Below are 14,765 nucleotides of genomic sequence, written 5' to 3' on the forward strand. Positions count from 1 at the left end.
AAAAAAAAAAGTTATTTGGCGGACCCTTGATTTTCAAAGTAATGTCGCAATATTTCCCAGCGTTGTTCAAGCGTATACACAACCATATTCGCTTAGCGGAAGGATAAAACTAATTATCTGTCAAATCAGACATGAGCTAAGTGTTACCATTCACGAAATAAGCACTAGTTAAAAAAAAAAACTTTAGATGGCGGACCCTATATATAAATATATATATATTTGTAATAAAATTATTGCATGAGGTTTCTAGTAAAATCTTTAAATATGAACTTCACAAAAACCAAAATTACGAGTCCCAGATCAACTCTGTCAATAATAAAAACCTATAAATAATCAATTATAAAACTGTGCAAGGAGAACCAAACGGCGGAGCTGCCAAGAAGAATAGTACTGAGTTGGGAGTTGTTAGTTTTAGCCAGAATTAAAAACAAGGTGGAGGATATCATATAAATATTATAAGTGCAAGTGCATATATAGGTAGATACTTACGCATTTGATTGTTTCGAAGTTATGTCTATGGTTACTCTAAGATCTATGGTGACTTGTAGTCTATTATAAATAGTTGTCTTTCTTGTTCTTGGTGTGGCCCAGTGTGGCGTACTTTTTTTGGACTTTTCGTTTTGTGATATCGGATATTCCGTCATATTAATAAGAGGCCAGAACGTTAGAAATATGTTTATATTGTTTGTGCAGCTAATTTTAATAACTCCTAAAATTCTGATGCATTATTTTTAAACCAGAGGATGGGTCGCGCTTTGATGTTGAATATCTGAAAATTGAGTAAACACAAACTCGTTTTCAAGGTCTGAAATATTCAAACCAACAACATTAACTTACTTCCATCGTCAATATACATTCTTGTGATGGCTTATGGTAAATATTAATTTTAAATATAAAAAGTTTTTAGGTAACATTTTTAAATTAGTTTTGCACGCGTATTGACATTTTTTACGCCAATAATATGTTCCCTTATTTAGTATATTCACGCTTTAAGTTGTGCGAGTATTTGACATTCAATTTCAAAAACAATATAAAATGTCTACGAAATAATGAAATACAAACATTTGTATTTAACCACTTTTATTTTTGGTACTTTTATTTCAACCGATTTCGACAAGCACCTTGTCTTCTTTCCAGAATTTCCATCTCTAAAAAAAATCGCAGATAAAACAAAGTTTGCGTTTTATCCATTTTATAAATATTACAAAAATTATTCCCAATATTATTAATATTCAAAAAATTTACTTTGTGGTTAGTCATTTTTATTTTTATATATTTTTTTAAACAAAAATGTTAATTATATCAGTAAATAACCACTCACCAAGATTTTTGTCTACCGGTTTCGAGACGTACCCATCTTTTCGTAAGGACAATCACTACAACAGCATGCAAACAATACTACACGTCACTACCATAGCACTATTCATACACTTATAAGTACATAAAATATTGATCACATATGTGTAGTATTCTTAGCATGCTGTTGTAGTGATTGTCCTGACGAAGAGATAGGTACTTCTCAAAACTGGTAGACAAAACATTTCCATGATTGGTTATATGCTGATATTTTTTGTAAAAAAATATTAAAGTAATTATAAAAAGTGTTCAGCGTTGCCCATGTTCAGTGATTTTGATATTTAATTTGTAATTTCAGCATCACTGTTCCTTTTGGGCATTTTGTTTCTGGGAGAGACATGTGGAGCAGATTCAGCACTATGCAACGAAGCTGTGTGTGCTAGCGTAGTATCCAAATGCATGCTGACACAATCCTGCAAGTGTGACTTGACACACTGCTCCTGCTGCAAGGACTGCTACAACTGTCTGAGTTACCTCTATAGTGAATGCTGTTCCTGTGTCGGTAATTCTACTCCACCAATTATTATCTTACATATGCACTGAACTGCGCAGTATATTGCACTTACACTGTTCCATGTCACCTTCATCCTCCACCTTCCACCACCCTCGTTGACCTCTATGACCACCTCCATCCGCTTGTTAGTTTTACTTTTTATATTCATATATTTAATACACGTTAAGGTTTTCATTCAAAGAATCTATTTTCAAAAACGTTTGCAGATTGTATTTTTATTTGTAATATGCCGTACTTCACTTGTATTTTTTGGACTATACTATATTACAATGTTCATCATCTGATCTGCTTCGCAGTTTGAAACATCACCAAGATGTGCGAATTAAACACAGGATACTAACTATAAAAAACACCGAACAATCTATAAAGTTTCAAATGAAAACTTGTTGAAAAAGTTTTGAAGTACAATTTGAAATGTATATATAGGCGATTGGTTTATTTTACAAGTATTTATTTTTTATAATTGCGAATAATGCGTCTTGTTACGTGTGGCGGTGTATTATTCCTATGAATTAACGTATTATTTCCTTGTTTAGATATGTGTCCAGAAGCTGTGGGGCCGGCAAATGTCCTCGGCCGACAATCTTACGTGGAGGAGTTTCCTGATGGAGTCCCAGGGCTGTTTGCTGCTCTAACGGCTGAGCCGGACCCTCACAAACGCTGGAGGTCACTAGCCTTGAGCGTTGGGCAGGACTCCGAAAGTGCCTTACGTTAGTAAAACCTGCTTTCAATATGTGACTACTTCCATTTTTTTCACTTCATATATTCAGGCCTTTATTCAAATTAGTTTAGTTTTTTGGGCACAAAATTCGGACAGTATTTTGATTTATATTAGGTAAAATTTGTTTGATTCTTTTCCCGTAAAATTGTATTTTATGGCTTTTAATTTCAGTCATCCATACACTTTTTGAAACCATATTCTGGAAGTGTTGAGCTCCTTCACTGAATTTGTCTTTGTATCCTCTAATTAAGTTGAAAATGTGTTCTTTAAGTAGCAATTAAGTCTCAGGAAAAAAAAATCCTTCTGAATATACAATTCCTAATTTTTTTTAAAAAATATTACTTATAAATAGAATTCTAGAATATTTGTCACTTTTTTTTAGCTTTGACTCACTTAGAATTTATTTAAAACTTAAATATCCAATATTCAACAAAAAACGCAATATAAAAAATACAAATATATTTTTTTATAATTTCCTATAAATTTTATTTTATATTCAGTTCCTTCAATGTGGAATTAACAAGGAATGTAGTATCTGCTTATTTCATCCATATTAACACATTGTTTGCGGGAAACCTTTAAAAGTGTATTTTATACTGTTGGTAGAAAGCGGGAGATGCTTATAAGCATTCTATTTCCTTACTTTTAGTAGAGTGAGAGATGTCAAAGAACATTGTACAGATCAGAAATGGGTTTTCGGTTATTTGTGATTATTTGACGACCCTAATTAGTACAATAATTAGGATCGGGGTTGATGAAAAAACTGCTCAACAAAAATGTATTAATACAAAATTTCAAACAAATTAAATTGACATCCATAGTAAAAATAACCAGACACTATTGAACTTACAGTTTTTATAATTAAAATGAAACTTTGTTTTTAAATCACTATAAATATTTTATTATAACTTAATTATGATGTCTACCGATTTCGAAGCTAACCGGTTCTTTATCAAGACTGATCAATACTAAAACACTATCTACTTAACAAAATTCAACATATTTCGACGGTTAGGGAAAGGAGCTTGGGTAGATCTCAAGTGGCTTTATTTTATTGTGTTAATTTTTTTACAAGTTACATTACAATTTAATTACATTTTAATTACAAAATGGAGTATCACAAAGTAAGTGCTTCAAGTATAAATTATATACAGTTTTTACTTTTGCCAACAAACTTAATGACAGGTCGCGCTCAATCTCAGCATCATAATACATTATATTGGGTTGATGCAAAAGTTTTGACCGTTTTTTACATATAATTTTTTTTAATTTTTTTTAATATGTATTATTGATTTAATAAATTACATAATTTCCATAAGTTTTTGTAACCTTCTCCCATCTTTCTATCAGCTATTAATACCAGTAGTAAAAAATTCCGTGGATTTTGATGCGAAAAATGAAGTAAGGGATGTTTTTACGTGCTCTATTGTATAATTTTTTTCGTCATTTATTTTTTTTTGCGTGATCGAAATAAATGAAAATCAGAAAGAGCGAAATCTGGAGAATACGGTGGATGCTTGATAACATCCCAATTTAACTCATTTAGCTTGTGTTGGATCATCATAGCCACATGTGGTCGCGCGTTGTCGTGATGAAACACTACCCCTTTTCTTTTTACCAATTCTCGTCTATCCTTTTGAAGGTCCATGTTCAATTTGGATAATTACTGACAATATCGTTCTGTTGTACTTGTCTGATCGTGTTCCAAGAGTTCAAAATACACAATACCCTTATCATCCCACCAAACACAAAGTTTAACTTTTTTTATGGATTTCGGCCTTCGAAGTTGTTAATGGGGCTTCTCCAGGTATAGCCCACTGTCTTTTTCTTGTCACGTTGTTATACACGACCCACTTCTCATCTCCCGTCACCAAACGATGCGAAAAAGGTTCATGTTTTTGTCTCGCACTCAAAGCAACGCACGTTGAAACACGATCCAATAAATTGGCAGCCGACAATTGATGAGGTATCCAAACGTCGTACCGCGAAACCATTTCCATACGCTTCAAATGTCTTAATACGGTTGTTTGGTTGACTCCCATCATTGACATAATCTCCCTGATGATTAGACGTGTATTGGAGTCAATTATGACTTTTAACTTGTCGTCATCAGACTTCAACGGCCGCCCGGTACGTGGTTTATCAATGAGTGAAAAATCTCCAGATCGGAATTTTGTAAACCATCTTCGTACCTGTCGAACTTTGATGACATCTGCTCCATACACTTCACAAATGTTTTTGGTTGCCACACTCGCGGTATTGTCTTTACGGAATTCATAAGACGTAAATGCACTTTATCGAGCGACATTTTGAAAAAATACAAGGGGTCATAACTGTACTCTAGCTAGGCCAAAACTGAATAGAAAGTAGAGGAAAAGCATCCTTTATACAATGGAATCATAAAAAACAAGATATTTTTCATAATTTAAGAAAAAAAATTTTTTTTACCTGGGATCATAAGAAACGGTCATTACTTTTGCATCAACCCAATAGTTTTACCAACTTAAAACATTGATTAACAATTTGTGCTGGTGATTAGTCCTTAAACTTATTTGACAGAATGTATCATTATTCTCAGTATCTTTACATCATTAACTCTTTTTCAACTCATTAAAACTGGAGAGCAAACTATAATATTAAATATGTTTAATATAAGTGATTTTTTCACTGTAATATTTATTCAATATTACCCTAGACTGGTACCTGAAGCGGAGGGCTGATCACCTTTCCTTCATGTGTAAACGATCAAGATAACACTGCGTTTATATGAAGCAGTGCCCTATGCACCATTGGGGTGCGGATAAGGGTTTTATTATTTATTATTAATTATCTAATTGTGGTTTACAATTTTCTAGAAACTGTCGACCAAGATGCCCTGAAACAGAATTCTCTTGCCAACTGTACAGTTGCGTACATGTCACAGTGTATGACGTGGAACAAATGCAAAGCTAGTTGCCAATCCATGGGTTCTTCCAGTTTCAGGTACGGGTGTACTCTTACTTTCTTACTTATTTCTACTTTCTGCCGAGAACAAGTGATATCAGATTGTATCAATGATTTATAGTGTCATGATTTGCAAAATTTAGAAGCCCAATTATTAGCTTTGGATTTCGATGCCATTAAACCTATAACCTTAGTTACAGTACATCTCTCGTTTTTTTCTGAGGTGGTTTTCATGAACTCTTCCAGAATCCCGTGTATATTGTACATGTAGTCTCATAGCAAAATTCTATAAAATTCATCTTTATTATAATATTTCTTGCTTGTTACCTTCAGAACTACACTAATATTGCCAGCCATACACATAACCTCAATTAACATTTGATTTGATAATAAATAAATAAAATTTGATGATCCCTGTTATTTTGTGAATAGATTGGGATTGAGTCTGCTCATTATTTGTTCTAAAGACCTGTGCATCTGAATAATAGCTGATCTATTTTTCGAATATGATTTTTCTTAAGTTTTTTTAATTTTGCTCCTTTATTTACTTTTTACAGGTGGTTTCATGATGGGTGTTGTGAATGCATCGGTGATACTTGCTCTAATTACGGCTTGGATGATAGCAGGTAGTTTTTTAACTTTATTGAAATATTAATCAATGTATTAAAGAACCAATCTGATGCATAGATATGTATAAAAGTCTTCATATTATTTTTTGACATCTCATCAAAGATGAAGAAGAATATGAAAGTCTGGGCATTTACGGGGCTGACGACCATCATAGGCTGGTTTACGTGATCACTTTACTCACATTTAACATTCACTAATTCTACCCATCAATTGGAAATAATCCAGATTTGTGAACAAGTATTTGGACACACTCAAAATGTTACATATAAAAGTCTTTATTAAGATTTACTTTTCAAAAAAAATCTTCTACTCTTCTTACCCCTATCTGCACCCAATGGTGCATAGGGCACTGTATCGTATTGACGCAGTGTTATCTTGATTGTTACTTACATGAAGGCTTTAAAATTTACTTATCGAAATACTTTTTTTTTATGTTGGTCACATATTACTCATATTTTTCAAAACTTAATTTTTTTTTTTTTTTAAATTGCAAAACAAAAAAATTGTGTTATACTGGTCATTAAAAAGTGTTAATTATAGCATAATAAAATAAATACCAATTGTTTGTGGCATACATCACTCAATTCAAACTGAAAAAACAAAAAAACTTCATGTTTTACCGTTTGCAATGTTTCCGCTGCACGCTTTATCCACCGTTATTAATACAGGTTGCAAGGTTCACTCAAGAAACTTGGGTTTTTTAACAAGTCACGATATCACAAATTTAGATTTGTGATATAATGACATTCACATATCGGTTCTTTTGAATTTGGTTATTATCTCAATTACAATTACTTTAAATTAGATATTATATGAGTAGTTTATGTAATGTAATCCGATTTGTATCATTACAGATGTTTGGCCTGTGGAAAAAGTGTCCATATGGAAGAAGAGCCTTTGGAAGAAGACGATTTAGATTATGGAGAAGATATGGAACCTCCAGCCTCAGATGCGTATATGTAATCTTACCATTCATGTGAATTATTTTGTCCAATTCACTGTCATATGCTACTTCATTCCACATTTTATGATTATATGAATAGATATTTTTAAAAATGGGAAATTTAACCTCTCATTGGTAAAACCAGTGAAAATTAATTTTATCCTAAGACAATACAAGTAACATAATATTATTTGATCTAATTTTGTGGCGAGTAAAAATGAAAACCATGTATATCAATGATTTTTTTTTACTTTTGTACATATTTTATTGATATATTGCGTTAATGTATTATACTATGCTAGGTATTTTAGGTATGCTAGGTATCACTAACATGCCCAGTGTAATACCAGGGGTGTTAGTTGAAGTTTGCCTGTTTTTTCAATAAAGAAAACGCATAATTCTCAAGGGAATCTCAATTTTTTTTATTCAAAGTATTGACCATCGAATTCCATACATTTTGCCCATCTTTGAGGCAAATCATGGATACCATTCCAAAAAAAAAATTCTCTTTCGAGGCAAACCATTCGACGAGCCATTTATCGACTTTTTCAAAATTGGCAAAGCGCTGCTCTGCGAGTGAGTGTCCCGTCGATGCGAAAAGGTGATAGTCGGATGGGGCAAGGTCTGGAGAGTACGGCGGGTGCGATAATATTTCCCAATTCAATGCTTTGAGAGTGTTCTTCACCACTTTAGCTGTATGAGGCGGTGCGTTGTCATGTTGTAGGATAACTTTGCCATGTCTTCAGGCCCGTTCCGGCCGTTTTTCAATCAACGCATGATTCAAATTGATAATTTGTTGTCGGTAGCGATCCATATTCACCGTCTCACCAGGTTTTAATAACTCGAAGTACACCATACCACACTGGTCCCACCAAACACAGAGCATTGTCTTACTGCCAAAGCGATTTGGCCTTGGAGTCGATGGGCCGGCCAACCAGGTGAAAGCCATGATTTTTTCCGCTTTGGTTTCTCAAAATAAATCCATTTTTCGTCCCCCGTGACAATTCGATGCAGAAAAGATTTCCTTTCGAACCTGTGAAGCAGCATTTCACAAATGGTTTTTCGATTTTCCATTTGTCTCTTGTTCATTTGGTGTGGTACCCATTTTCCATACTTTTCTTTCCCATGGCTTTTAAACGTTGGCAAATTGCTCCTCGGGTCACATTTAGTGTTTGGGCCAATTGTTGTTGCGATTGAGTTGGGTCTTCATCCAATAACGCCTGCAATTCCTCGTCTTCGAACTTTTTCATTGCATCAGGATGCTCATTGTCTGTTAAATCGATATCTCCACTTTTAAATTGACGAAACTATGTCTCACATGTTCTAATCACTGGAGCATGTTCACCATAAGTTTCTACCAGCAACCGATGAGCTTCAACTGCTTTTTTCTTTTGACGAAATAAGAAAAACAATGAATGCCGCAAATGCGATTTACTTGGAACGAAACTCGACATATTCACTTAGGTAAACAACTATGACACTATTATTTTGGCAGAATGTAACTTGTGTATTTTTGAAGGTATCCATAGAAAAATATGACAAAGATGACAAATCATAGAAATGTATACATATCTCTAGCGACATCTATGAGTAAAACCGGCAAACTTCAACTAACACCCCTGGTATGTATTATATTACGCTAGATGTGTTGAGGATATCAGTGGGTATGTTGATTTGTTAATATTTATTGACAAATAGTTAGAACAAATGAACACACTTTATCATATAGGACTCAAGTGACTGAAATTTATTTATTTATTTAAAAAATTTAAAAAAAGAACTAAATGATATTTCCAAAAAAATACTCTTTATATTTACTCATTTTTGGACCACGTAAAAGTAAAAAATATGTATTGTGAAAAATAAGGCAAAGTTTAGGCGAAGCATTGTAAAAAGTAAATAAGGATTTTAACATAGAAAAAAAGTTAATAAAGCAATAACAGGATGATTAGAAAAGTTAAGTAAGAAAGTACACTAAATGGATCTTTGTTTTTTCTGACACAAACCAGTGTTCCATCGATGCCCACCAATCAGGGGACCCATAACTAACTATTACACTGACAAGCTCTGTGTATTGTACACAAAGTGTATCAATGTAGTAATAGGGCAATGTTATGTTGCAGGCAGTCTGATAGCCAAGTATGATATAAGTTTATTTTAAATAAATTCGTTAGTATTCATATTGCAGCTTTAGTTCTTCAGCAAAGTAATATTATGTACAATCATTAATTGTTATTAATATATATATAAGAGATTATCATTGTCTCATTTATCAAACACATTTGTTGCCAATTAAATTTGACAACATGGCACCAGTCGTTAACTAAAAACCAGTCTAACTATTTTAACATTTGAGTGACATACATAAACAGCTATGTCGAAAGAAAATGGAATAAAAATATTAAATAACGAAATGGAAATGAATGAGAATATCAGTAAACGCTAGGGCAGCTGGGACTGCATAACTGTATTCGTACAAACTTACGTTATGTACATTCCAATAGGAATTTGTATGTGTCCCTTAAGATAAATGAGGTAAAATCATAATGTAATACATTAGTTATTACCTTAATTTGACATATATGTATATACATATATATATATATATATATATATATATATATATATATATATATATATATATATATATATATATATATATATGCTATAATTTTTATTCTATTATTGACACTTTTCGCATAAATTTAATAAAATTATTTCCGCACTTAAGGATTAAAATAACAAGACGAAAAAGATGTTGTTATGTATTTGGCTGTGAATCTTTTATCTGTTGAAACAGTTTTGAATTTGTCTGGATTTCAACCTCAATTTTTTTTACTGCAGTCATCAAATCGTTTTATCCTATTTTTGAAAAATGATAATTTGAAATATATATTTTTTAAACAAATACCTCCATTTTGACCACCATGAAAAAAAGTATTACATATGTGTATATATATATATATATATATATATATATATATATATATATATATATATATATATATATATTTTTTTTTAATATTCTTTGACTGATATAATACAAAAAAAAATATGAGTATAGTAGCTGGAATGCAACTCATGGTCAAAAACTCCTTAATGAGAAAAACTGAAACTTTCTATTGCCACTAATATTTTATATGTTAGCATTTATTATTATAAAAAATTTAAAATGTGCCTTATTTTAACTGAACATATTTTCAGTGCGTATTTTTGATGTGTTCAATAATATATTATTAAGTAATATGCTTGAGATGACATGAATAATTTTATTTTCAATCTACCGAAAAATATTTTAATTTTCGTTTACAATGTTGTATATATATTTTACGTATATATATATATATATATATATATATATATATATATATATATATATATATATATATATATATATATATATATATATATATATATATATAACGATAAAAAGGATTTCTATTTTTAAAATTTTTTTAACACAGAAAATGGTAATAATATATGCATAAAGGCATCACGTTTTAGAGATTTTCTTTGGAATTATATATTTGTTTTCTTTTGTAAAGTAGGTAGCATTTATGAATTTGTAAACATTTTTTTGCATTATGTATCATGTTTCTGTAGACGAATAAGTTTTCTTTATACGTATTAAACAATCTTATATGTAATACAGATAGAAATGTCATAATAACACGTAAGTTATATTAATATCTTTTCCATGTCTATTTATAGTATTTAGTTAATATTATTGTTTCATTTATACTTTTTGTATAAAATAAAATTATACACATTTTTTGTGAAAACCTTTTTTACATGTCTGGTTCAAGTTTCTGCAAATAAAATTATCCTTTGTCTTATTATCATATCTTTTATAATACAAATTTTACTTTTCATGTTACTACTACCGCACAAGTTAAACCACTTTTACTGTACCTCATATTTATTACAAAATTTCTATACCAAGTTATAATCGACTGCCCATTAAAAATATTTTTGCTGGTTTGAAATTGTCAAAAACGTGTGGAACCTTATCTTGGTAACAAAGATATATTATTATGTATTTATTATTTGGATAATTGGGTACTGTATACTAAGTATTTCTCTTTTTTTGCCACTTATATTTATGAATGCCTACGCCATTATAAAGTGATATATGCACATAAGTATTTATATACATATGTACATATATAGCTTATTTGTAACTAGAGAGACACAACTTGAAATTAGTAATTTTTCTAAAAAGTGCCATCAATTTGTTAAGTAGTCATATACATAAACGTATCGCCAAAAATTCATTCCATCTAATTATTTTAAATCAATATAGCAATGTTACTACTTAAAATTGTTAAGCTAAAGAGCTTAAATGCCACTTGGGAAAATTTGTAAATTTTTAGTCATGACATGCAAATCAGCGATATGAATAGATATGGAACAGAAAAACTTATCAAGTCTCGAGAAAAGTGCAAGCCAGGATTTAAAAACTAGACGAGAAACTATTGAATATGCAGAGGCGTGAGTGAGTAAGACAAGAAAACTCCTGGTTCCAATTTGTGTGGGGTAAAATACTCGTACCACATTTATGGACTATTGCTCTGTTGATTTAAATGTAATAAATAGTCTTGTGTAATAATATTATGTATCGACAACTGGTATTGCTAAATATGATAATCTTTTATAAGTTACAATATCCATGTCTTTCTAGCGAAGCTAATCAATTGGTGAATTTTTCAATCTCTTTGTATTATATTATAGGTTTTTATATTTATTTATTGCATAGATAGATTACATTAAGTCTTAAGAGCACAGAGTTCAAAACAAAATGTTTGTGTATGTTGTATAAGTATACATTACATAAAACTTTAGCCTACAAAAGCCATATATTATAATAATTTGATATTGTAAAAATGCCTTGCCATAGTATGCACTAAGCTTAGTCTATTTAGTCATTAAAAATATCAATTAGTGCAGTTTTGCCAGGAAAACTTTTATCATAAATAGTTTAAAAATTAAGTCTTCCATGTTACAATTTTAGTGCTGGAGTGAATATAAAATCAAATCCAAATCAAATCAATCGTGTTCAAAATGGGCAATGTTTCCTAATCAACATTTTAATTAATAATCATTTGTATATTGTGATACATTGTACATTGATTTGTAACTGGCCATACAACAGTGGTTCCCAACCAGAGTAATTCAAAATATGTGAGAATAATAATTATAGTAAGGAATAACTATATATTTTATACATTTGAAGCAGCAGCACTTTAAAACATTTTTCTATTATATGCAAGAGGTACAATTTAAGCAGATGGGGTGCCAAATAAAGTGTGGAGAACTACTGCCATACAATGAATCAAATAAGAATATTTTTGAGTAATGACAAACTATGTAAATCTGTAACTGTCAGACATACTCGCATATTATTATTATTATTTATATATCTACGAGTACATTTTAAGTGGTGTATAGGCAATATTTTTGTATTATCTTTCATAATAAAAATAAATTAATTATATTACTTTTTTTATTACCTTAAATAACCCACATTACTAATAACCTGTGCTAGGAATAAACTGAAACACTGCTCTGGTCATAAGTATTGCTGTCTCCCTCTCAGCAATATCCCACACTTGAGTTTACGTACAAATTCTACTTTTGTTGATTGCAATATTTTTCAAAATGTGTTCACAATACTAACAAAAAGAAGAATCCGCCTTGTGTTTTTTAACCTTAAGTCTTTGAATGTGGAGACCTACTGTAATCTGTAAACCTTTTGGGTGTTACTTACAACAATAAATTGTTTCCTAGGGCTTAGCAGTAATTGTGTCTCTGTTAGCTAATTTTTTAGGTCTTTAGTTGGTGATCCAGCTATCGATACTATATTATATTATATATATTATGAAGTAGTTAGCAAAATCGTACTTTTTACGAACTATAAAGCCGATTGTGCACTACACGGAATTTTACCGTCCGGCAGTCCGGTTTTGAAAAATGAAAGCGACTACGACAGTTTAGCGTGATCGAATTTACGCGCAGCGTGTTCACGCACCGATCCGAAGAAAGATGGACAAAAGCACAAGCCAATCATCGTTTTAAAAAGCTAACTGACATGCCGGACGGTAAAATTCCGTGTAGTGGACAGACACCCTAAACCTCAACTTAGATTACCAATAACAAATTGACAAGAAATATACGAATAAAATAAAATACAGCAGGAATAATTCAGAAAAAATGCACATACTAAAATAATGTTTGTGTGATTTCATTGTTATTTTCAGACGGCTGTCGCATACTATTTATTTAAATGTGTAGGTAAAAGTGTCCCACTTTTCAGCGCCACAGAAATAATCCGATATTTCAGTAATAATTTTCATCGAATTCTCATCGAGTTTGTTTATTAAAATATTAATAACAAAAATGAAATAGTAGTTGACGCAAAATTGTTTCATTTTAACGCTTCTCAATTTATAATCCGTTTGAGTAGTTAGTAAAAATTTAAAATTTTAAAAACACTCCAAAAAATGCAAATTACAAATGAAACTGACGATTCGATATTCATTTTCAAGTAGGTACGCGTTCACGTAAGTACTCTAATATTACAGAAATTTCTGGAAACAAACATTCGAAAATATTGAAGGAATCTCAAGGGTGTTTTCTAGGCGATAAATTTTAAGTGTGAAAAGCACCCCTTGAGACGGATTCTGGCACCTCCCAAATATTACAGTATTTTGGTTTGATTCCAATTTTCATACAAATCGAAATTGACAAAAACATTCCAATTTTCATACAAATCAAATCGTCAAGTATCATTTGTAATTTACTTTTTCTCGAATACAGTTTTGAAATATTTTAATCACCTGGCCGTCTATTGGTGTTTTCGCGAGAAGTTGAAGGTACGGGTACGGTGTCTGTTGTTTCCTTTAGAAATTTACTGAACAAAAATTTCATTTTTTCACTGAATGTTGTGTTCTCCATGGTGTAGACTGATTAAAATTTTTGAAACTGTATTCGAGAAAAAGTAAATTACAAATGATCACATGTCATGATAATCATCTCCTCCACATTCATCATCTGCTGATTCAGGGAACAGTAAATTCATAGTTTTGTGTGAAAATGGTTTACTTTTTTTCTTGGGGTGCATTTTATATAATTTAGTAATGGATCCAAACTGAGTAATACTCTATTTAAAACATCCTGATTGCAAGTAAGCATCGGGTAGTAACCCGCGAGAACTTTTTTGAAATTTTTTCTCACATAACCTTTTAGATGTATGATCTAGCAAATCTTGCAACTTTATTTCATTACAATTTTCAGTAATACATATCGCCTCTTCTTTAAGATAGCAATGCAATTTTTCCCTTTTTATTATATAACATGGATAAACGTTTTTATTGGAATCTAGAATAACTTCCCATTGTTTTCTAGCAATGTCATCTTCTACTAATATTCCTAAAGCTTTAGATGGAGTGAGTTTTTTTTACAACTAAAAAAAGCGAACAGAGGTGATTTTCGAGGATTTCGATGATCACTTCGGTTTTATCTACAATTTTTTTAGTCTGGCTTTGCAATCTAATGGTATTTTTATAAATTGCTTAAATTTTTATGTGGATCTTATAGTCTCTAAAATTCAGTAAGCTTCATCCATCCGGATTTCCGAAAGAGGAAAATTCGTTTTCACT

At 31.1% G+C, this 14,765-nt stretch overlaps 1 protein-coding gene across 1 annotated transcript; it reads left to right on the forward strand.

Annotated features, from left to right (window-relative positions):
* Positions 1-564: 564 nt before the first annotated feature.
* LOC148312883 (protein twisted gastrulation-like) lies at positions 565-7,517 on the forward strand. The gene is made up of 6 exons (XM_088271178.1): positions 565-873; positions 1,655-1,858; positions 2,407-2,580; positions 5,447-5,573; positions 6,092-6,160; positions 7,019-7,517. Exons 1-6 carry the CDS (start codon positions 864-866, stop codon positions 7,125-7,127), a joined length of 693 nt encoding a protein of 230 aa, XP_088127304.1. The 5' UTR covers positions 565-863; the 3' UTR covers positions 7,128-7,517.
* Positions 7,518-14,765: the final 7,248 nt, after the last annotated feature.

This window comes from Brachycentrus maculatus, unplaced genomic scaffold (assembly GCF_059751285.1).
Source record: "Brachycentrus maculatus isolate JH-2025_06_01 unplaced genomic scaffold, ASM5975128v1 h1tg000029l, whole genome shotgun sequence".
Taxonomy (NCBI): Eukaryota; Metazoa; Arthropoda; class Insecta; order Trichoptera; family Brachycentridae; genus Brachycentrus; species Brachycentrus maculatus.